The sequence below is a fragment of the Phragmites australis genome, chromosome 14, assembly GCF_958298935.1.
Source record: "Phragmites australis chromosome 14, lpPhrAust1.1, whole genome shotgun sequence".
Lineage (NCBI taxonomy): Eukaryota > Viridiplantae > Streptophyta > Magnoliopsida > Poales > Poaceae > Phragmites > Phragmites australis.
The window spans coordinates 21,067,424-21,089,599 of record NC_084934.1 but is presented as its reverse complement, the minus strand read 5'-3'; the positions used below and the strand labels follow the sequence as shown (position 1 = coordinate 21,089,599).

Sequence of the window (22,176 nt, the reverse complement as noted above, 5' to 3'; positions counted from 1 at the left end):
TCTACATCAGAAACCAACAAAAAGGTAGTAGTCTCTCTTTGTTTCTAAATGAGAAAAATGTGGAGCTCTGCGACGTAATGCCCTGTAGCGAAAGAAACATGATATATGGACAAAACTATGAAAGAAAATACCAACAAGTAGGTCTAAATAGTCATATGTAATTTAGGAGAAGAGTGCCTTCTGAAGTGACGACATTTTTTTCTCTAAAAAAGGAGAATTAATACGTCATTCGTGTGCATAACTAATATGTTAGCATCATTCCAAACTAATGATTTGTACTGCACATAGACATACGAGAGTTGCAACAATTGGTACCATATAAAAATGAAATACATCAAAACCTAGTGCATACTATTGTTCACATATTTCACAATAAAACAACGTATTTATCATAACATTGATAGACAAATACGAGTTGATTATATAGGACGATGATGTGATGGTATCCATCTGTATTTAGAGAAACACCAAAAGATCTTAAAGTACCATAATAAAACTGTAAAATTGAGGTGAGGTGAAAACAACCAAACACATAACACAATAAAGCATAAGAACACTACAAGAGGGGGGGGGGAATTTTAAATACAAAAGGCATAGCAAAAAAGTATATGCACAAAGTTTCAACAAAATACTTTTTCGCTATAGAAAATTTCTGAGGGGGGGGGGGGGGCGGGGGTTATGTGGACTATGGTGCAAGAATATAAAAAATGGATTGTAAATATAGAAAAATGCAGAAAGAAGCACCTCAGAAACCAGGAAAACCTCCAGGTGAAAAAGGAAAGATCTGAGGAAGAAGAAGAAAAGCACCAAAGTCCAAAACCGCCACCCTTCTCCTTCGCGCGCTCCCTATAAATTACCTTCCTCTCGTCACCTCCCCTCCTGCCATCAGTTCACCACACAGCCGCCGCAGGCGTTTACCACCCTCCGACAAGACCCCAAGAACTCGCCAACCCAAGCCACCCTTCCCGCCGCCACAATGTTGGCCGCCGCCGCCGCCTCTGTCAAGCCGTCCGCGGCCTTGTCCGCGGCCGCCACGTCCAAGCCGGCCTTCAAGCCCCTCCACCTCCCTCCCCTCCCCGCCGCTGCCAGCCCCCGGCCGCTCTCCCTCTCAGTCTCCGCGCGGCCCCTGTACCGCCAGGAGCCGTTCTTGACCGCGGCGGCCCGCAGCGATCGCGCCGCGTCCCCCTCGCCGCCGGCTGCCACCGCGGACGGCGCGCGGCCGGTGGAGGCAGCGCCGGCACCCGCAGAGACAGCGAGGCGTGCCAGGATCGGGGTGTACTTCGCGACGTGGTGGGCGCTGAACGTGATCTTCAACATCTACAACAAGAAGGTGCTCAACGCGTTCCCCTACCCGTGGCTCACGTCGACGCTGTCGCTCACCGCCGGCTCCGCCATCATGCTCGCGTCTTGGGCCGCCAGGATCGCCGAGGCGCCCAAGACGGACCTAGATTTCTGGAAGGCGCTGTCTCCGGTGAGTGTGAAGACTTTCGATGTGCTATGTTCTTGCGAGATTACTCGTCCTGATGCGGATTGTTGGTGGCCGAGCAGGTGGCGATCGCGCACACGATCGGGCACGTTGCCGCGACGGTGAGCATGGCGAAGGTGGCCGTGTCGTTCACGCACATCATCAAGAGCGGGGAGCCGGCATTCAGCGTGCTCGTCTCCAGGTTCCTCCTCGGCGAGCACTTTCCGGCGCCGGTCTACTTCTCCCTCCTCCCGATCATCGGTGGATGCGCACTCGCCGCCGTCACCGAGCTCAATTTCAACATGACTGGTGAGAGACATGCAAATCCCCATTTCCTGAATCTTGGAGATACTTATGTTAGATACATGAGAAATATCACGAGTGATTGTGTCTTCACGTTTAGTGCCATAGACATTTTCAAGAACTCTGAAGAAGCTGAATACTGATCTTGGCACCAATCAAGAATTTTTCTTGTGATTTTGTGATATATTTGACACCTCGTAGTCGCAGTTGCAAACTCTCTCTCTCTCTCATCTCTCTCTCTCTCTCAACCTTTCTTGTTCGATCCAATGTAGGATTCATGGGGGCAATGATATCAAACCTCGCATTCGTCTTCCGGAACATTTTCTCGAAGAAGGGGATGAAGGGCAAGTCGGTCAGCGGAATGAACTACTACGCCTGCCTCTCCATGCTGTCCCTGGTGATCCTCCTCCCCTTCGCCTTCGCCATGGAGGGACCCAAGGTGTGGGCTGCAGGCTGGCACAAAGCAGTCGCCGAGATCGGTCCCAACTTCGTCTGGTGAGCTCACATTGCTCCTTGTACTACTCACGTAGCATTGTAGTGTCACAAACGTCATGCCATTTGAGATTTTTGTGTTAATTGGGAATTTCAAGTACTTAATCACTTTTAAAACAGCAGCATGCAAAACTTCAAATACCTCAGAGATGTCACAAGAATGATGAAACAACCTATGATCTATTGAGTATTGATCTGTCATAAGTACCCAAAAAAATTGTATATTATTAGCATTGCCTCCCAAAAAGAGCACTTTCTTGTGTAGGGACAGAACATGGTAGTGAGATATGAATCCTCTGGTCTGCAATCTTCTGTTCGTTCGGATAGAAAAGAAAATTCGTTGCTTTGATATTTTTCTGTGATAATTCAGTTTGATTCATGTGGCTATTTCCTCTGTGGTTGTAGGTGGGTGGCGGCGCAAAGTGTGTTCTACCACTTGTACAACCAAGTGTCTTACATGTCGTTGGATGAGATCTCGCCGCTGACATTCAGCATCGGCAACACCATGAAGAGGATTTCTGTCATTGTCTCGTCCATCATTATCTTCCACACCCCGGTCCAACCCATCAACGCGCTCGGAGCCGCCATTGCCATTCTTGGAACTTTCATCTACTCCCAGGTAGTTTCACACGTTTCTCCTGAATTCATCACGCCTAGCTAGGAAGGTACTATTTAGTCACTGAATTTTGACAAAATCATTCACCATTGCAGGCAAAGCAGTAAGGCCTCGACATGGAAACGGTCTCAGTTCACCGCAAATCGATTCTGTGCTCGAACATAACCAGTTATGACTTGAGAGAGTATCTAAGGACTCCTTGCATAATATATTAGATCCTTTTTTGTATTGTCTTTCTAGGTCAAGCTTCCAGTGCTCCTGAATCCCTCATTCTTTGTGCTTTTAATTTGTGTTGAACTATTGACGATGTAGAGAGAGATGGATCCATCTAAATAAAGTTGCAAGATTTTTGCTCGACCCTTTTCTTGCCTCCAAATTTTGCGGTCCAAATAATGCGTGGTTCAGAATGCAATGGGCTACAATTCCATTTGTCATGTACCCATGCTTCAAAAGGCGAAGAGCAGCAGCAGTCGTGCAAGCTCTGGTGACCCATTTTGTTTTCTTGCTGGTGACAGATACCGGGGAGCATGGCCCTCACGAGAGGCATTGTGCAATTTGCGCACTGAGATCTTTGCGATGGATTCAGCGTTGGATCGTAGCTCCTTTGCTGTGCCCTTGTTGCCTACTTCTTTGTTGTTCTCTGCTTGGTCCCCAGTTCGGCGGACTTTGTTGTTCAGCTTACAGGATTGCCAATATACCATCGTCGCAAGCAGCATATACCCCTGTTCTTGATCCAAGCTCAACCTTCTAGTGCTCTAAAGGCCGTTGCATTTGGTTTCCAATTCAGACGTTTCTTTCATGCTTTTTCAGAAGATCATGGAGATAGCACTCCTTTGATGTCGTCTACTTGTCAATGTGGCTGCAGCTTAAAATATACACTGCTCTATTTGTAGTTTTTTTTACCTAAGCTGCATCGGAGTAAGACTTTGCTCTGTAGAATAGTGGCCATGCTTATTACATGCATTGCAGGATCATATATGTAGTACTGAAGATAACGCCACTCGGTCAGTGTTGGTAGAACAAACATTATCATTCTAAAATGGTTACCGGAAAATTATTGTGCCAAACAACGTAGCAAAGAATTTCCAGAACGTTAAAGCATATCAACAAACAAAGAGAGCCTGCAATTGTCCTAACTTGATGCAGATCATGATGCATTCGCGTTTCTGAACACAGCTTCCGAGGACTTGAAAGTCCAAGGGTACACTTCTTTTTTAAGGTTTAAATCACCAAGGGGCTGGGATTTGTATAAATAGCAAAGTAGTCCTATATAGCAGCTAGAAAGCTGGGGTGTACTATTAAGACTCTAAAGTCTCCTTTGGAACGCGAGATTTTTTTCAAATCCTATGTTTTTTCTGTGAAATTGAACTGATTCTTATTAAATTCCTGTACGATTCATGTAAAATCCCTGCATTAAGATAACAAGGAACATCAATAGCATTTGTACAAGAAGAGACGGTACAGAGTTCCACCACTTCTGCAGCCTCATGAGCAAGATTCTGATTTTGTGAGCTTCCTGACTGTTCTCTCTCTGAATATAAGTGAATGTCATTTTTTTCCCGAGAACGTGCAACGCACATGTTTCGTTAAGAAGGGGAAACAAACAAGTTACAGAATAGTTATTTTCATCGCCATACCTCAGCCCGTGGCACCTTACAATTTACAACTAATTATACAGCAAGGAATGAACCCTGCATTTTGCAAATCTCTGAAGCAGCAGAGAGGTCTTATCATCCGATGCCCTGTGCTTCTCATTGGGTCTCTTTGTCGCATTGCTTTGACGTGTCAATCAGGGAAGAAACAAGGAATAACAGTCAGGGAATTCCATATTTTTGGCTATGATGTTAGCTTAGCTGAAGTGACATGGCTTCTGTTGGAATTGATCTCAGCACTCAAACGCACTGTAACAGAAGAGATCGTGGGTAAAGGAAGTCTAACTTCGTACTCCCGCTTTGATCGGGAGTTCAACTAATCTATGATTGTGTTCCCACCTTATGCTACGCCATATAAATCAAAGGGGAGAGTCCGGCGTCCGTGCGATCATAATTCTCACATTAGACCTAACCTCCCTCACATCTACTGATCTATCCGATTCTAAGAAGGCACGGTGAAAAGGTGAAGGCTGTTGCCGCATTGGGATCGTCTTCGTCAAGCTTTCCCTCACGCCGGCCGCCTCTACGAGCGTGTTTGGTTCCTCTGCTCCGCTCGTGCAAGCACCGACGCATGCAGTTACGGGCGTGGGATGCATGTTTGGTTGCCTAGACCGTTCGCTCGTGCTTGCATCCGCCTGTTCAGGCGCATCGCTCCAGCCTGGCTCGGCGCGTACGCGGGATTCGGCCGTATCTACCGGGCCTGCTCGGAACAGTGCAAATTCACTGTACACATGAATTTTTTTTATTTAACTCTCAATTTTATTTAAGGGTACAAGAGTGGTCCAAAAATCTAAACATTTTCATAAGCGAACTAGAGCTCACTAGCAACCCATTTAATTAGTTTGATCCATAAAGCCTAAGTTAATATTTAATTAAAATTCTCCAAAAATCATAAAAAATCACTAATATTCTTATCATGTGACGTACTAATTTATAAAAATATTTTCAACCCTAAGTTATTTGGTAAAAAAGTGAGTTCCTTTATATTGCAACATATACTCATACGGGTAACCGAACACAATCTCTTCTCAGTCAGACTGAGCACATGCAGCCAACCAAACAGACTCTACTGTATCTCTCCAACCTATCCTAACTCAGACTGCATGACTCATACGAGTCAAACTGAAAGCATGCGGGTAACCAAACACATCCTACATCGCTGCATCATGCTGGCACTGCGCCAGCAAGCTGCATCGACTCATCTAGGTTGTTCGCTCTCTTCCTCTCCGATCTCGTAACAATGTTGCAACTAGTTGATTTGTTGCAATGGCTCATTCTGGATGTTGCAATATGTTCCAACGAACTAGATAATTTGTTGCAATGGCTCTCTCTGCATGTTGCATTAGCTTTCGTTCGATGTTCCAACAAGTTGTTGCGTTAGTATTTTTTCCGTAGATCTTGCGATATCGTTTTTTGGATGTTGCAGTGGTATTCTTTAGATGTTGCAAAAGTGGATTTGGTTCTGGATGTTGCAGCAGCGTTCTTTGGATGTTGCAGCAGCGTGGATGTTGCAGTAGCATTTTTTAGATGATGCAAAAGTGGATTGGATTTAGTTGGATGTTGCAGCAGCGTTTTTTGGATGTTGCAGTGGCATTTTTTAGATGATGCATAAGTGGATTGGATTTAGTTGGATGTTGCAGCAGCGTTTTTTTGGATGTTGCAGTAGCATTTTTTAGATGATGCAAAAGTGAATTGGATTTAGTTTCTCGACGTTGCAGAAGGGGAGTTGGCTGACATTGCTTTTCTTGAGAGATGATGTAGCGGTGGGGAACTTGATTTTGTTAGAATAGAGACATGGTTCATGCAATTTTTGCCCTGGGGATGGTTCAGGAGTTGAGCTTGCCGATGGACTCCTAGGTGAGCTCGAGGGGGAGTGAACACAAAGTGTGATGTTGCGGTGGGATTTTTTCTGCCTGAATCGAACGGTATTGAGACTGTGCACAACCGAATCGAACATGTGGACGCTAGCAACGCCAAAAAGGGAATGACCAAGATGAGTGAAACTGAAATCGTGAATCCATATTTTGCCAAATTAAAAACATCGTGTCCTGTCGAAGATGCGTCTCACAACCGACTTCTGACTAGGTATAGATAGCGCATCATTTTTGGAAGGCAAATCTCAGACAAGCCGCACGCTAAAACTGCAAATATGCAAAAATTTGCAATCACTGGGCCTGACTTCGGTATTTGCGCAAACATTGTACAGAATTGCTAGATGGTAGGACGCCACTTCGTGCATCCATCTAAATGCGCGAATTCACATTACCTAAACCAACCTTGCGGACTCGCTGTAAGAAGAACCAAGTACTAGAAGACAAACATCGCAAACAGGGCACAAGATCAGCAGGCCAGCGCAAATCGAACAAGCATAATATTGATCAAGGATTCAAGCTACAAAACTTCATTTAGCCAAAAGTTGACCAGTACCCAAGTAAATGTCAGACATTGGAATTTGAATACATAGCACGGTCTTTAATAAAACTCCTAGTAACATCGAATTTCGACCACAGGTTTTAAGAACTGTAGACCCCACAATTTCAGCATCTGACAACTTAGAAAAGAGATGTTCCCTTGCCCTTCTTGTCTCCACCAATCTCAAAATGCTTGCACCTCTGCACACAGGAATAAGAAAGAGTGAGCAAACACGCAAAGAACTACTTCATTTAAGAGTGTTCAGCTCAAGAGAAACGAAACAGTACCTTGATTGCGTGCTGGGAGTAGTGCTTGCAGCTTTGGCACTGTAGCTTCAGCACAATCTTCTTGGTGGTCTTGGCCTGAAATTTGGAACGATTTGTCATGTTAGGAAAGCATAGATAACAAAATACCACAATTGTCTTCACACTTTCATGTTGGCATTTAAACAGGTATATAGCATTCACAGCTCAATCAGACAATCACATGAACTATGTAGCCATACCTTCTTGTGGAAGACGGGCTTGGTCTGACCACCATATCCTGACTGCTTGCGGTCATAACGGCGCTTTCCTTGGGCAGACAGGCTGTCCTTACCCTTCTTGTACTGAGTGACCTTGTGAAGCGTGTGCTTCTTGCACTCCTTGTTCTTGCAGTAGGTCTTCTTGGTCTTAGGAACGTTCACCTGCGTACCATTTGAAACAAAAATGACACTCAGGTTAAAAGGGAGGTTTGATGGGAAGGTGGCAACCGATAAGTAATTCATAGCAACTAAATCAATTGAAAACGGTCCAAACTATATTAGTTCTCCAAATTACTCTGGAAAGAAGTTGAAAAGAGAAAATATAGAAAGTCGTGTTGAAACTTCAATAGGGTCCTCAGAAGATATGCTTATGGCTGTCATCATAAGAATAATCAGGTCTCAAAGATTTCATGCCATCATAGGACCAAGTAATTCAAATATCAGACAACATTTGAAACAAAAGGTAGCAAAAGTATATCAATGTATGGCCAAGAAATATGCTTATGTGCAGAGGGAATGACGGCTTAGTCTAAAGCAAACAACTAATACTACATGGTTTGATGGCCAGGGCAATAGACGCACACAAAGAATCTATTACCAGCACAAACAAAATCCAGCCCCTATTTTACACGAGCTGAATACATCAGAAAGGATTATTCGAACTACATATAACAAAATAACCTGTGCATGTCATGCAGCACTAAGCTCAGAAGTCAACTGCAGAAAACTGAATTGTTGTGACAGACTACAAAATGCCAAGTGCCTCTTACACAGTAGTACACATAGAACCTACAGTCTCCACTTAATCACAAACAATCAGACATTGCGCACGAGGGAGCAAGCTATCAGTTACATGCAAAATTGTGCAGTGCACTACCAACATCTCCAAACATAACTGTGCAAGTGTGTAGTTCGCATCCAACATAGATCTCCTAGACCAGAATCTCAAAAAAACAAAGGAATACAACCAGGTGGCTAATACTGGTCGAAAATTTCCTCATCGTACCATAGTCCACAGATCTAAAAATATCTAGGGGGCAACGTCGCCAATCTGACTACCTCACGCACGGATCCTATCAAACACAACGAAGAAGTACTGGTTCACCAGAACTTGAACACAGCTAGGTCTTGGTACTGCCCATCCAACTTGAGACCGATTACATCGTAAAACCCACGCAACAATCAAGCAAATGGAGGCGAAACAACACGGATCCGCGCAGGCACAACCGAGAAAAATCGAGCTTCTCCAAGCCCTGTGTGCGCGAGCGAGAGAGAGGGGGGGGGGGGGGTGGACGGGGAAGAAGGAGCATTACCATTTTGGCGGCGGAAGGGAGAGCTAGGGCTTGGGCGGCGTGGCTCCCTACCCGGGCGAGAAGCTGCGGCAAGTGGCGGCGGCGTGGGGGAGAACGGTGTGGTTTTATGGTGAAGCGCTCGCGGGCTAGGGTTTTCCCCGGATGGCGTCGTCCGGGCCGTGTTTCTTTCGTGGGCCCGAGCCTCAGATGCTGGGCTGCTCACTCGATCCGCCTTCGATCGTGGAATTTTTTTATCTTTTAAATTAAAAAATTGCAAAAAATATGTTTCAATTTTGAAAACTTGCAGATATAGACTCTCATCGCACAACGACAGGTCTAAATATAAAAAAGTATTACATTACAATGCTCTCGAAATTCAAAAAAAGTTTGAAAACATTATGTGAGATAGAGTATACTATAAACATGGCTAAATGAGCCATTCGTGCCGGCCCAGCACGGGCCCGACTCGACACGGCCCAAACGGCCCATCTACAGTAACGGGCCGTGCCGTGCCGGCCCGCGTGCCTTCCCCTCGGCCCACGGCACGGCCCGTCGGTGATCGTGCCGTGCAGGGCCGGTCCGGGCATGATTTCGGCCCGACGGGCCAAAATAGATAAAAAAATATTTAAAAAATAAAAAATATATATAGAAAATAGATAAAAATATAAAAATTAAAAAAATATATAAAAAATAGAAAATACGTGCCGAGCCGGACCGTGCCGGGCTGGGCCGTGCCGTGCCGGCCCGTCGTGCCGCACGCTCGGCCCAGGCACGGCCCGTGGCCTCGTGCCGTGCCGGGGCGGCCCGTCGGTGATCGGGTCATGCCGTGCCTCGGGCCGGCCCAATAGACACGACCCATTTGAACGTCTTTAGTACACTATCATCTAGCTCTTAAATAACTTTCCTCAAATAATCACTTATGCAATGAGAAATATAAAAGATAAATTTTAAGATGTTCGAAAATTATCCTTTTTTCTCATTGTAAAAGTCATATTTTTGTCTAAATTTTTTTAAGAGCCAGATAATAGCACCCTTTATGTCATAGAATTTTGTCATAATTTTTTATGATTATTTCTATAGTGTTTTGAATTTTGAGAGTATTAGAATATAATATTTTTATTTTTAAATATGTCGCCCATCGAGGGACATGTGGTCTGTCACCGTTTCAACTGGTCAAATAAGTCTAGATTTGCAATTTCTCAAAGCAGTGTATATATTTACAATTTTTTATTTAAAAAATATAAAAATATTATATTTGATAGTGCGAAGCCATGAGCGATATGGTCCAGTTGATCTGCTGCGACTTCACTTGAGATGCTGCTCAATATGGGCCGTCCGTCCGTCTTGCGGCAAACGGCCCAAACGTGTCGGGAGCCTGGTGATTCGAGCTAAAAATGTTTCCTCCACTAAAAAAAAAAAGTTTCTAGTTCGTTCATGCGCCGCAACAGGCGAATAACGAATTTGGTATGCGATGGCAGTATCGCAGGCAGACAGGAAAATAAGTTGTCATGGAATGCAATTTGTGCTTTGTTCCGAAATTAAACCGTGAAATAGCCCCGGAAAATAAACGTGAAATAGACTACCCGCAAAAAAAAGTTAATCGCGAAATTTCTTTTAGATAAAGGAAGCTTTATTCGGTAACTGAAATAAGATCCGGGGGTCTCTACACTGAGCCAGTGCAAGCAGCAAAAAAGAGAGGTAATAGTGAGATGGACTGGTAATCCACTAAGAGCATCTTTAACTATATTCTTTTTATTTTATTTCTTTTTCGATTCCTCTCCTTATTTTTATTTTTTTATTTTCTCTTATCTTCAACAATTTTCGTTCAAAAAAATTCGTAAAAGGTAAAGAGAGAGAATCTCGTCCTGAAGAGAATGGTCTTTAGAATCCCTTCATGGCAGAAACCGTGAAGAAAAAATCGTTGAAACGTTGAAGAGAAAAAAAATCCTTTTATGAAGGAATTTAGTCCCTAATGGGAATATCTTAAAGATGGTCTAATATCAGCGACGATGACAGGACTCGCGGCAGTTTTCTTGCAGACTCACGGTCTCGCGGACGTGTACCCCTCAAGATTCAGCTACCACAAAGGAAAATAAAAGGTGCAGCAACCGAAGTCTAGCTGCAAATTTCTTTGTTAATCTGAACCAAGTGATCCAGCATTATGCTGAGCCTGAACGAAGTGATGGCTCTTGCAACCATGCACTGCAGTACCTGTTAAAAAAAGGGGGCATATATTACATGGATTCCTATACACTGACGAATGTTACACCACACACCTCGTGGTTTTCCCTCTCACGCTCCTGCGGCAGTTCACACGCGCATGCAGGGGCGCTGTCACCTATGTACAAAGGAGTCTTGCCTGGAAGAGGAGGAGGACGACGGGCGTGGTCACTCATGGCTCATGCGCCAGGAGGCGACCAGCAGGATCAGAGCTCGAATAAGAGCCAGCCCGAGAGGAGGAGAAAGCTCGTGAGCATAGTTCGGTTAGAAGTCTATGATGGGCTCGCCGATGGTGAGGTTCCGCTCCACCGTCCACGGCAGGTTGAAGAGCTTGGCCGTGATGAACTTGAAGATCTTGTTCACGTTGATGTTGTGCGTCGTGCTCGAGAAGAAGAGGGTCGCCTTCATCGCTCTTGCGTATGCTCTGGCCTGCAAACCACATCCATCCATCAGAAATACACTACAGCCTGAACTTGACCTAGTACTTGTTTGCGACAGAAAGTGATTTACATGAGAAAAACTAATCCAACAATGCTGCTGCAAAAGTAAGAGATCCCGACTCAACACAGTTAAGCTATAGGCGTTGGGCTCTCATTAGCATTGGCAAATCCATGAAGGAAAGGGGAAACCCCTTGTTTTCTTGATTAGCTGCAACTGCAATGATACCTATAGTCGTTACTACGTTAGCATTTCGGGCGAGGAGTGACCATCAATCTGCATTCTGTAGACTATCTGCATTCTGTAGACTAAGGCCCACAGTGAAGCAAGAAGAAAAATGGACAAGTCATGGAAGGCCAATCCATGCCAAATTTTCATCATTTGGATCCTTCAGTTTGTCGTTCCTGAAGGCGTGTTTGGGCCTACTACTTGGTCACAATGGCTCTGCTCAACCGAGGCTACTGTATTCAATCTACAATAATAGGCATTCATGTACAGTACTCTCAGATTAGCACAGTCTTAACTAGTCACCTGTACTCGGTTCAGGTTTTACTTGGGCCCTCTTGTCGCTTTCGCACGAGTACCCAACTCACGAGATACTTGTGGGGATGCAAGCGAACTAGAAATCTTGGATCTATGGCTGTGGAAACAAGCTCAGAATCTTTGACCTAAAAAGATTAAAGAGTTCTCTAATGTTGGGTTTGGGTAGTTTTTAAATTTCACTTGGTAGCCATGAAAAGGCTCACTCAAGCTTAAAATGTCTGACCTGGTTAAACTGCACAGTTTCAGATGGAACAGACGTGCAACACAGCTCCCCTCGTCAGGACCAAGGCAATGCCTCATCTTTCTATGCCAGTAACAGCTAAACTACATAGGAGATGCTGAAGGCCCCGTATCCAAGAAACAAAGCTACTAATAAGAATGCCATTTCGATTCAAGCAAACTATTGTGAAATGTACTGCTCACCTGGTTAACAATGGTCCATTGCATTTCAAGAGGAAGCTGAGCAAAATCGTCGAACTTTGTCCCGATTAGGATTGGAATAGCCGTCTGTCAGAAAGAAAAAAAGACTGTTCAGCTACAATACCAAGCACAATGAACACTACTATTCATCTAGAGCACTGCTAAAAGCATACGAGCATGTCTCAGAGTTATTAAATTGTTACAAACAATGATCTCCAGGGATGCCATTATATAAGTGGGCACCCCATCTGCTATTGACTGTTTGCAGCAATTTGTAACGATTTTTCCATATGTTCAGTCAGTGTGATATGTTCAGCTCTAGCATCAGCGGCAACACAAAGGAAATCTGAAATCTACAGGAAATTGTCAGCACATAAATGAACCAACCTTATTCCATTTCCTCGCCCTCTCGTACCAATCTATAATACTGCAGCAGCAAAGCGGATAACCAAGAAATGAACACCAAATAAGAGTTTGCTCTGAAGTTCTGAATTTTGTTTGGAATTGATCTGAATACTAACTTATTAAGCGTGCACCGGCTCGTGAGATCGAACATGTACAAGATCGCCACGGCGTCCTTGCACGCGATCGGGACGTGGTCAACGAACTGCCTGTCTCCTGCATCCATTCCACAGTGGGGAAAAAAAAAAACTCATCAATGAACAAAGGTTGGGAACGGCATTTGAGAGAAAGCAACCAGGTAACAGAATTGCTGCTCTGCTTCAATGGTGTGCAGGAGTTACCTGCCACATCCCAGATGCTGTAGGCAATCCTAGCTCCCTGAACCGCCAACGTCTTGTCCATCAGATTCAGGCCCGTCATCTGCAAGCCGTTCTGCTCCTCCCCATTCCCTACATACTTAACCTGCAGAAGAACAGACACAATAAGATGGTTAAATTTACAGCGACGATCTATCTGATTTGATACTTTGATTGCTGAATCTAACAGTTCCATTGTTTGATGGTTGCTGGCCAGAAATAGAATGACACTTCGGTCAAGGAATCGCACGAGTGCAGGAAAGAAGAACGAAATGAAACAAATTCCGTCGAGATTACAGGGCGGAGCAAATCAACAACAGCGACGACAAGACGAAGAAGACGAAGACGCGTAGAAGGTACAGAGGTTATCCGGATTAAATTAACACAGCAGCAAGGAGGTAGCGAAACGACGATGAAGTTGGTTAATGGATTACCATGAAGCTGGTCTTGCCGATCTGGCAATCGCCGAGCAGGCTGACCTTGAGGCAGACGACGTCGTCGACGTCCGGCGCCTCGTAAGGGGACGCTCCTGGCGCGGCGTCGTCGTCCCTAGCGACCGGGGGCAGGACGATCCCGCCGTGGGCTGGCGGGCCGAGCCGGCGGTACCGCCCCCCGCCGCCCCCGCCGCAGGAGGAGCATGCGAGCAGGTGGTCCCTGACGAGGCGGAGGACCCTCGTGACGACGGCGAGGCGGAGCAGGCGCGCCGAGCGCAGGTCGGCCCGCGGGGCGGACCCCGCTGCGGTGTCCGCCTTGCGCCGTCGGCCGCCGCAGAGCTGCGTGGCCGCCGCCGCGTTCATGGCCGTCGTCGTCGTCGTCATGACGCGGCGCCCTCGCCGCCCATGCACGACCCGCGGTGCAGAGGCGCGCGAGGCGGTGGTGGACGAGCTGGGAGTGGAAGAGGTGAGAGGTGAGCCGGAGCACCGCCCCCGCCCGCGCCCCAGCGCGACGTATACACGGAGGCGCGCGGGCGGCCGTGTAAAAATAGGCTCGTGGCCGCGCGACGCTTTTGGGCGCCTGCCTACCTTTTCTCCCTCCTTACAGCGGAGGCGCCATGGATGGATGGATTGCCTCTCTTGGGTCGCCTCGCCTAAGCGGGCGAGGCCGCGGTGGACGTGGGTCTCCTTGGGTTCAGCTGCGCGGTGCGCGGGCCAACTCCGATCCTCGCGTCGAGGTGCCTGATGCGCGCGCCCGAGGACAAAGGGAAGACCGGGGGAGGGGTCTTGTGTTGTGGTGGACGTCACGTTGGCGGTGGTGGTAACGAACGGACGGGGTGGGGTGGGGCGCGTGCGTGCGTGCGTGCTGCGTGGCGGGCGAGGGGGACGCCGGGACGCACCGGGGAGGTGGCGGTTGACCCGTAACGACCCAATGCACTCACTACCCAACAAGATTAGTTTGGGTAATCGCGCTAGTTCGCTCTTAGCGCATGCCCTCGTGTGTTTACGAACACTGATGAAAGATGTGGGTGCATGGGTTGCTACCATGGACGGATTCAATGGGGGCTGGGGGCTTGAGCCTCCCTACTTCGGAAACAGCCTCTTAAGTCTCTCAACGATTTTTAGACATGAAAGAAGAGGGAAAAAAAAGTAGAATTCTCTCTGAAACTTTACTATAGATCTGTTATTATTAGGCAAAAATTTAAAATTAGACAACATATATGAACATATTTACCGAAATAGACAATATGCAGTCGTATTTATTAATTTAGCATCAATGTACCGGAAAAGCAGACGCGACATGATCGTATATCGAAAAAGTGTTTTTCGGCACATGGTGTGTCGAATACGGGCAACAATGCTATATTCGGCACACCGTTTGCCGAAAATAGCTTTTTGGTACACGGTATACCGAGAATCCATTTTTGATACACCGTACGTCGAATACGGATGCTAAATTAATAAATACGATTACATATTATCTATTTCGATAAATACGTTCATATATATTGTCTAATTTTGAATTTTTATCTTACCATAGCTACGTACTTTAACTAGAACTGATATGAGCTATACTGTAGTAGGCTATGCTAGTTTTAACTACTAAAGTAGCCACACATGAACATATCTATCTTGATTACCATGTAACACGTAGAGACATGCATGTAGGATTAAAATGTTGAACCAAAATGTACATGGCAGGTCAGACAACAAGCCAACTAAGTCATGCAATTTCATTTTTAGCTACAAATGTGTACATGCCTTGAACTTTTGTATATGTACTACAATACGAACAAGCCTAATGCAAACAAGTTATCCAAATTATGTTGCACATTAGCATGGCAGTTATCTAGTTCATTTAAATCAAAACTATTCTGCAATTACCAAAGTATTAGTAGCCCCTCCAAGCCAAATTGTCCGCTAAAGTCCATGAACCACATAAAGGGGATACAAATATACAACGAAATATATTCATCTTAAACTGAGATAAAGACAACATGCTCTGTACAGCAAATGATATTCTGAATGATCTCTGATCTCTCCCCAGCACCTAAATGATCTCTCTCAAGCCCGGCAAATGCTGAAGTGATGTAACAGAAAGTTGTGAATGAATAATTTAGCATGAGTGGTTGAGTTCAAGATAGCAAGACCAAATATATAGCAGGCTGATACAAGAATAAATTCGTCATGTGAGGATAATTCCTGAAAGATAGCAAGACCAAATATATTACTTACCTGCTATGCTACTACTTGTAATATGATCTTCTTGGAGAAGAGGATGCAACATTAACAAAGAGTTTTCAATATATTATTATGGCACAAAAATAAACCAGCAAATATTTAACTACTATACAAACAATATAGTAAGTATAATGCAACATTAACAAATATTTAGTAGTACTCTACCTGTTGCTTACATCCAGTCCTGAAGGCAAATCAATGTTTAAATCGTCTTTGTGCTTAATCTACTCCAGAAATCGTTGATCACCCTCTCACCTGTGCTAAATGTTAATTCAGATGCAACGGTTGATGCCAGTGTCGTTAGGACAGCGCATGCCATGCAAGAAAGAAATGGCCATTTTGTAGAGTTTGACTTCCATCGTCCTAAAATATCAAAATCAACTGTTCGAGGAATTGTGTTTTATGCCAAAAATACATTGAGCTCACTTAGATGCCTGATTCCTCAGTTATGCCAATAAGTAAATGAGTCATCGTTTTGAATACTAACTTCAGCATTGCTTGTTTCACATGCTAACTCAGTGTTTGAGTGATTCATTCGAGAAGAATACTCGGTGAAAAGCTTTCAAAGTGTCATCCTTACTTTAGACAAGTTTGGTTCTACATCAGTCCCATAAATTTCATTCAAGCCAAACTCCACAAATGAATACTTGAATCTTAGATCAAGAATAATGGGAATAGACAAAGGTATGTATGAAATATCCCAATAATGCTTAAATTTCTTCTGCTTCTTCTTGACCATATCTGCAATAGCTTGACCCTCATTAGAAGATTATTTATCTATGTTTACTTGATCTTTCAGAGTACATGGAAAGCACGATTGGTTGTGGGGTAAGAGGACCCATATATTATAACAGTAGCATCATAAAAACATTTAGAAAAATGCAAATAACTCTAGATCTTTCCCATTCCTTCATTGAGGGTGCAGTCTCGTAATTCTTGTCTTGCGTGTTTAATTCATCAAATGCTATCATAAATGGAAAGGCAGACTTAGGCATCAGATAAGTTGAGTTCCATCTAGTAGATACATCAAGGTTGGGTTGCTTTCCAAGAGGAATTCCAACTTGTACGATTATTTTCTCAAATTTTTCTTTGCGATATTGTGAGCTTTTTATGTACTTGACACTCTCTCTTATATTATTCATAATACCATTAAAATGTTTAAACCCATCTTGCACAATAAGATTTATAACATGTGTTGTACGAAGGACATGAAAAAGCCATCCTTCACATGGTAGCATTTTCTTCAACAATAAATTAGGTCTCAACAATCTAACCATTGAGTTGTTGACTTTGGTATTATCTAATGTTATACTAAAAAGCTTGTCCTCAATATTACAATCCTGAATGCATTTTAGTATAACATTAAATATGCTTGCGCGTTGTGCGGTGATTCCATCAGTAAGAACTTGATAACTCTTTTTTGAATCTTCTACTCACTAGAGATACAATGGCTAGTGACACATAAATATCCTAAGGTCTTATTTGATGTCCACATATCAGCAGTTAGTGACACTTTTGAAGTGGAATTCTTAAACACCTCTCTCAATTCTGACTTCGCTTCTTTAAAGACTCCCATGCAATCTAGCTTTATAGTTGTCTTTGATACCATTTTAAATACTAGATTTAAACGGTATACAAAGTCTCTAAATCCATCGTAATCAACTATAGAGAATGTAAGTTCATGCAAAACAATCATGCGAACAAGTGATTTACGTGTCAGCTCATAATCCTAAACCCAATCTTCCAAAACATCTATATCAGCAAGCATAGCACCAGCACACAATCTATCTACTATCACATTCACTTTTGATCTTCTTTGCACTATTCCAAATGCTTTTTTAGTGACTCGTTCCAATGCTTTGTCTACCACTAAGAAGATCATGACAGTGAATACACTTGGCTTGTAGGATCTCATCATTTTTAGAAATAGTCTCAAACTCCTTCCAATAAATAGACTTGAGTTGCCTTGACTTATATTTAGAAGCTACATAATTAAAAACAAAAAAAATACTCTTAGTAATAACAATTGGAATTTGGACAAGAACTAATAGTTGCTACATGTGATAAATGTACCAATCCATTATGGGAGAGACAAAAGGCAATAGAAATTGTTATCTTACCACATAATTTTTGGGTTGTGGCGCCTCTAGGAGACCTCAGCACTAAGATGGAGATATCACCATTTGATTGATAAACCTGATTGTTGGAGAACCCACCATGCACCTTGCTTGTTTCTCCTTGCATTTGAAGTAGAAACCCTAGTCCGTTTAGCTGTTCTAGGACTGATGGGTATGGGCATCACTACTTCTACTACTGGAGTTCTCGCTGAAGGAGAACAACTAGGAACTCATCAACTCCATATTGATTGTCCTCATTTTTTTAGGAGTAGCCATATGAGAACTCTCTGTCACAATAGCAGATGGTGTGTGCATCCTACAAGTTGCACATATTCATATAAGTCTCAATTAACAAGTGATTGTAATTTACAATTTAAGATTTCAAATCACTAAATCAATTGATTCTATTATAAGGTGCAATAAAAGGTAATACTTTTTCACTTCATTATGCAATTATATTACTGAGTAGCCTGATGCATAGGTTCTATTAAGTTCAGCCTTAATGCTGTTATGTTGTATTGGTTGTTCAATCGGATCAGATGATCATAGATGTTTTCTTGATCAGATGATATATTGAGTGTTTTGTTCAGGTTGAGCTGAAGCTGTGATATAAATTTCAGCATGTTGTTACTAGAGAAAACTGCAAAATCTTAACCTGTAAATTAGCTGCTGATTGCTAAACTACTATGTGATGGATTTAATCTCCAACACAAACCTAGCTCTTCTTGATTCCTAAACTACTCGAGTCCCGACTCCTTAACTGAGTTTGTGACTGTAAATAGCATGGACAGATCAATTTCTAAACAAAACCTCAGAACACTTCCAAATTCTAACAATAATTTCAGAACATTTCTCCAACACTGGTAAAAATTTCAGACTATTTTCCCATGAAGAAGCTAGACTTGCCATGAAGCGAGTCCCAATCATTGATGGTTTTTTAGGCATTACCCGAAGAAAAAGAACCCAATGATTAGTATCTCTTGTGGCGAGCCCTGCTCATCCAGAGTTTTAGACTAGACAATCGATCAATTTGGGTAGTGAGGGTGTGCGCCCACTTGAATGGTGCACTAGATGGATTAATCAGATGCCGTAGCAATAGATTAAACTCTTTAACCAAGGAAAATCATCAAAGAAAGCCAGGATGAAGGACTTACCAATAAAAGATGGAACAATTTATGTCCAATGGATCTCAGCTGCACTATAGTGAGAGAGGAGTGGTGATGTGCCAGGAGGGTGCGGTGATGGCGACGGTGACATCACGCTGGCATTCGAGGAGGAAGTTGTGACGATGTTGTGCTTATGGTCGTGAAGGAAGCGTTGGCAGCAACATAGTGGCGATGGAGTCGAGGTCTCGAGGCAAACTCAAGAAATTGGATTACCCAACTATACGAGTGTTGAACCCAATTTTGATTCAAAATTTTAGTGGGTTGGCCAATAAGATAATTACCCCACGTTTTATATCGGCGGGCGGCACGTATCCAATGTCGCGTTTTGCTCCTCTCCAGTGGGGTGTGTCTCTCGGTCCAAAATCTAAACCCAAAACTCTAGAGCAATCAGATAAAAAATTCGGGGAACAAGTCAGCCTGCAAGAAGATGCATTTTTCATCCACGCATGCATGTCGAAAATCTTATTCGTACGACAAGTCAGCTGACTTTCCAAACAAGGTCGAAAAAAAGAAAGAAGAACAAAAGAATCTGAACGGTGGTCGTTGAATCTTTGCGGATTTGATGCAACCCAACTACTGTATTACCGAATTAACTCAACGCACGCTTCATGGACGTACGACTCGATCAGCCACATCACATCGCTCGATCGTATGTAATATTCGTCGTCCGAACCCACGTCCTCACGTCGATCTTTAAATCCTCCGATCCTCTCGTTTGATTAATTACTCCTCCGTAAAGCTAATCCTCGCAAGAAGAAGCTGAACTGTGATCCTGGATTTAATCACCATTAGCTAGGTGGTTAGATCTGTGATCCTGGATTTAACCGGACAATCCAGATGCAATCAGGCCTGTAAATTACAGTTACTTACTGCTGCTGATCAGTTAGCGTGTGATTGATTGATCGTATGGGGTTTTAGTCGTATATATGGATTGTATATGCAGGTCGAAGGAAAGTGGAGTTGTGTTAAAAAGAAGATTGTTAGATTGGTTGTGTATGTCTTAATAGGATGAGTTGAGTTTCTGTTGGGTTGATTGAATTTAAGGAGGTCGTATGAGCGGATGTGAGAGTTGAGATTGTGATTTGTTGCTCGTATGAAAATAATTTTATGATATTAACAAGTGGGTCTGATTTCATGAGAGGATGCAGGAACTTGCATCCATCGGGTTAGACTATGGAGTGAAGATCGAATAGAAGTTCACTCTTAGACCATACTAAAGAAGTATATTTATATCTGTAAAATCAAACTAAAACAGTAGATACGAGCAACCAAATATGTTACTTTATCATATTATAGCCAAACCATGATCACCCAATGCGGGCAACGAATCAGCCCATGTAAACTGGGAAAATATTCGGTGCAAATCCTCTTCTCGGGGGAAACGTGAAAAATCCTAAAAAAACATGTTTAGATGCACTAAAAATTTTAAGAAAATATCACAAATGTACATGAGGTGGTAACACATATACATATAAAATTCAAGACTAAACTCGATTTAGTGCATGAGATTTTTCATCTCATGGACTAAATCGAGTTTAGCCTTGAATTATTATATGCATGTGTCTCACCACCTCATGTACATATGTGACATTCAAATTTTTCAGTGCATCTAAATATGGTTTTCAGAGTTTGCACTGAATATTTTCCCTGTAAACTATGCAGCCGGCCTCTGTATTCTGTAACCGTATAGTACAGCTGCCATGGTGCCACGTCCGGACAAAAGGAAACAGAAGAAAAATGGCGTGGCTTGGCAGCAGTGTCCAGTGGCAGGTGAATCTTGTACCACGCGCACGGCGATCGACGCCCGATCTGATCTGCCGGTGCAGTAGTAATAATCCGGAGCAGAACGAGCTTATCGGTTGGGGTTTTCAGGTGAGTCCGGATCCGCGGGGATGCATGTGATCATCGCGAGCGAGCACAGAAACGCGCGGAGCAGATGTCGTCACGGACTTGGCAGGCGACTCTGAAACCACCTGGAAGCTAGTAGCTAGCTGGGTGCACTTTTCCGCGCTCGTGTTACGGGAGGTGTTGTCTTATTCGCGGATCGTGTGCTACTTCTTCTGGAAAAGCTAAAATTATCTTCCTCATTGCACGATTTTGCATTACATTGCTAGCTCAAGGTCCTTTCCAATCTACGGACTGAACCATCATTGCGCCGAGTTTCGATCCTCCAGGATCTCTCTCAGTGTGTTCTGTGTTGTGTGTGCTGATCCCACCTGCAGAGAAAACTGAAGAGAGAGAAAGAATTCTAACACGGGGAAGACCAGTGAAAAAAATTGGAAATTATATCTTAAAAAACGTGAAGTGTGAAAAAAATAAAATAGTTAAAAGTGACTATTATTGAAAAACGGAGGAAGTATATGTAGAGATGCCGCCCCTCAATTGGTTCCGTTCACCGATAACGTACCATCTGATTAGGCCGCGCATGTGTGCATGCCGCCCCTCAATTGGTTCCTACACAGGGTTTTACTTACTGTTTTTAAATGATAACCGGTCCCTAACGGTAATAGAAAATACGTGATTATCGTAATAATCATTCGAAATTCGGTTGAAATTTGCACAAAATTTATGTGCTAAAATTTAAAATTTGGATAAAAAATACCAGATTCTCCGTTCGGTAACCCATCGAATCGGATCGGTTATCGAGCGATTTTCTCGATTTATCGAGCGATTTTCTTGAATTTTTCGCATTATCGGTGGCCACTCGATTTTATCAGTAACCGCTCGGTTTTCTTGATTTATCGAGCGGTTTTCTCGATTTTCAATGAAGTTCAACAACAAACAAAAAAATTAGCTCAAACTTGTAAAATCAATAATTAATTCATCTTAGCTTCAAATCAAGTGAAACAAATTTTGTTGGTTTTCTTGTAATATGATCTACATGATAAAGTATTTATACTCATAAAAAGTTGAAAATTTTCTGTGAGAAAATGTATTTGTCAAACCAAGCTAAATGCATAGTTTACTCTTTGCTAATCCAAAAATTATGAAACTAATTTTGTTAGTCTTCTTACATGATCCTATGTCTTTTAAAAATACATGAACTCATGAATTAGTTATTATAACATGTAAGATTATGTAAAT

General features: G+C 43.3%; 3 protein-coding genes and 1 non-coding gene across 5 annotated transcripts; 1 reads left to right on the top strand and 3 right to left on the bottom strand.

The window, feature by feature from the left end:
* Positions 1-772: 772 nt before the first annotated feature.
* LOC133890321 (glucose-6-phosphate/phosphate translocator 2, chloroplastic-like) lies at positions 773-3,233 on the top strand (the record flags this gene model as incomplete). Its single annotated transcript, XM_062330727.1, has 5 exons — positions 773-1,471; positions 1,549-1,774; positions 2,041-2,263; positions 2,666-2,879; positions 2,972-3,233. Coding segments are annotated over 5 exons (1,374 nt in total), but the record flags the coding sequence as incomplete, so codon positions are not given.
* Positions 3,234-6,884: 3,651 nt separating this feature from the next.
* Positions 6,885-8,917, bottom strand: LOC133891617 (large ribosomal subunit protein eL42z/eL42y). The gene is made up of 4 exons (XM_062332345.1): positions 8,777-8,917; positions 7,446-7,625; positions 7,228-7,302; positions 6,885-7,140 (listed from the first exon to the last, which is right to left on the bottom strand). Exons 1-4 carry the CDS (start codon positions 8,777-8,779, stop codon positions 7,081-7,083), a joined length of 318 nt encoding a protein of 105 aa, XP_062188329.1. The 5' UTR covers positions 8,780-8,917; the 3' UTR covers positions 6,885-7,080.
* Positions 7,815-7,887, bottom strand: LOC133891815 (small nucleolar RNA R66). The gene has a single exon (XR_009904273.1). It is a non-coding gene; the product is annotated as a small nucleolar RNA R66 (small nucleolar RNA).
* A 1,931-nt stretch (positions 8,918-10,848) lies between the features above and the next one.
* LOC133891466 (septum-promoting GTP-binding protein 1-like) lies at positions 10,849-14,373 on the bottom strand. 2 transcript variants are annotated; one of them, XM_062332182.1, is made up of 7 exons: positions 14,157-14,373; positions 13,569-14,019; positions 13,120-13,240; positions 12,898-12,994; positions 12,764-12,803; positions 12,380-12,463; positions 10,849-11,404 (listed from the first exon to the last, which is right to left on the bottom strand). In XM_062332182.1, the coding sequence occupies exons 2-7, from the start codon at positions 13,950-13,952 to the stop codon at positions 11,240-11,242; spliced, it is 891 nt and encodes a 296-aa protein (XP_062188166.1). In that variant the 5' UTR covers positions 13,953-14,019; positions 14,157-14,373; the 3' UTR covers positions 10,849-11,239. The 2 variants fall into 2 exon arrangements, with proteins under 2 accessions (XP_062188166.1, XP_062188165.1); XM_062332181.1 differs by having other exon boundaries at positions 13,569-14,373.
* Positions 14,374-22,176: the final 7,803 nt, after the last annotated feature.

What these genes read in the sequence shown, in the direction of transcription:
- LOC133891466 (XM_062332181.1), bottom strand. Translation starts at nt 13,952, where the DNA reads ATGACGACGACGACGACGGCCATGAACGCGGCGGCGGCCACGCAGCTC. An exon ending in CAGCATCTGGGATGTGGCAG is followed by an intron (nt 12,995 to 13,119) that starts GTAACTCCTGCA and finishes GAATGGATGCAG; the next exon opens with GAGACAGGCAGTTCGTTGAC. An exon ending in GGGCGAGGAAATGGAATAAG is followed by an intron (nt 12,464 to 12,763) that starts GTTGGTTCATTT and finishes TCTTTCTGACAG; the next exon opens with ACGGCTATTCCAATCCTAAT.
- LOC133891617 (XM_062332345.1), bottom strand. An exon ending in AGCCCGTCTTCCACAAGAAG is followed by an intron (nt 7,303 to 7,445) that starts GTATGGCTACAT and finishes TCCAAATTTCAG; the next exon opens with GCCAAGACCACCAAGAAGAT. An exon ending in ACTCCCAGCACGCAATCAAG is followed by an intron (nt 7,141 to 7,227) that starts GTACTGTTTCGT and finishes TCCTGTGTGCAG; the next exon opens with AGGTGCAAGCATTTTGAGAT.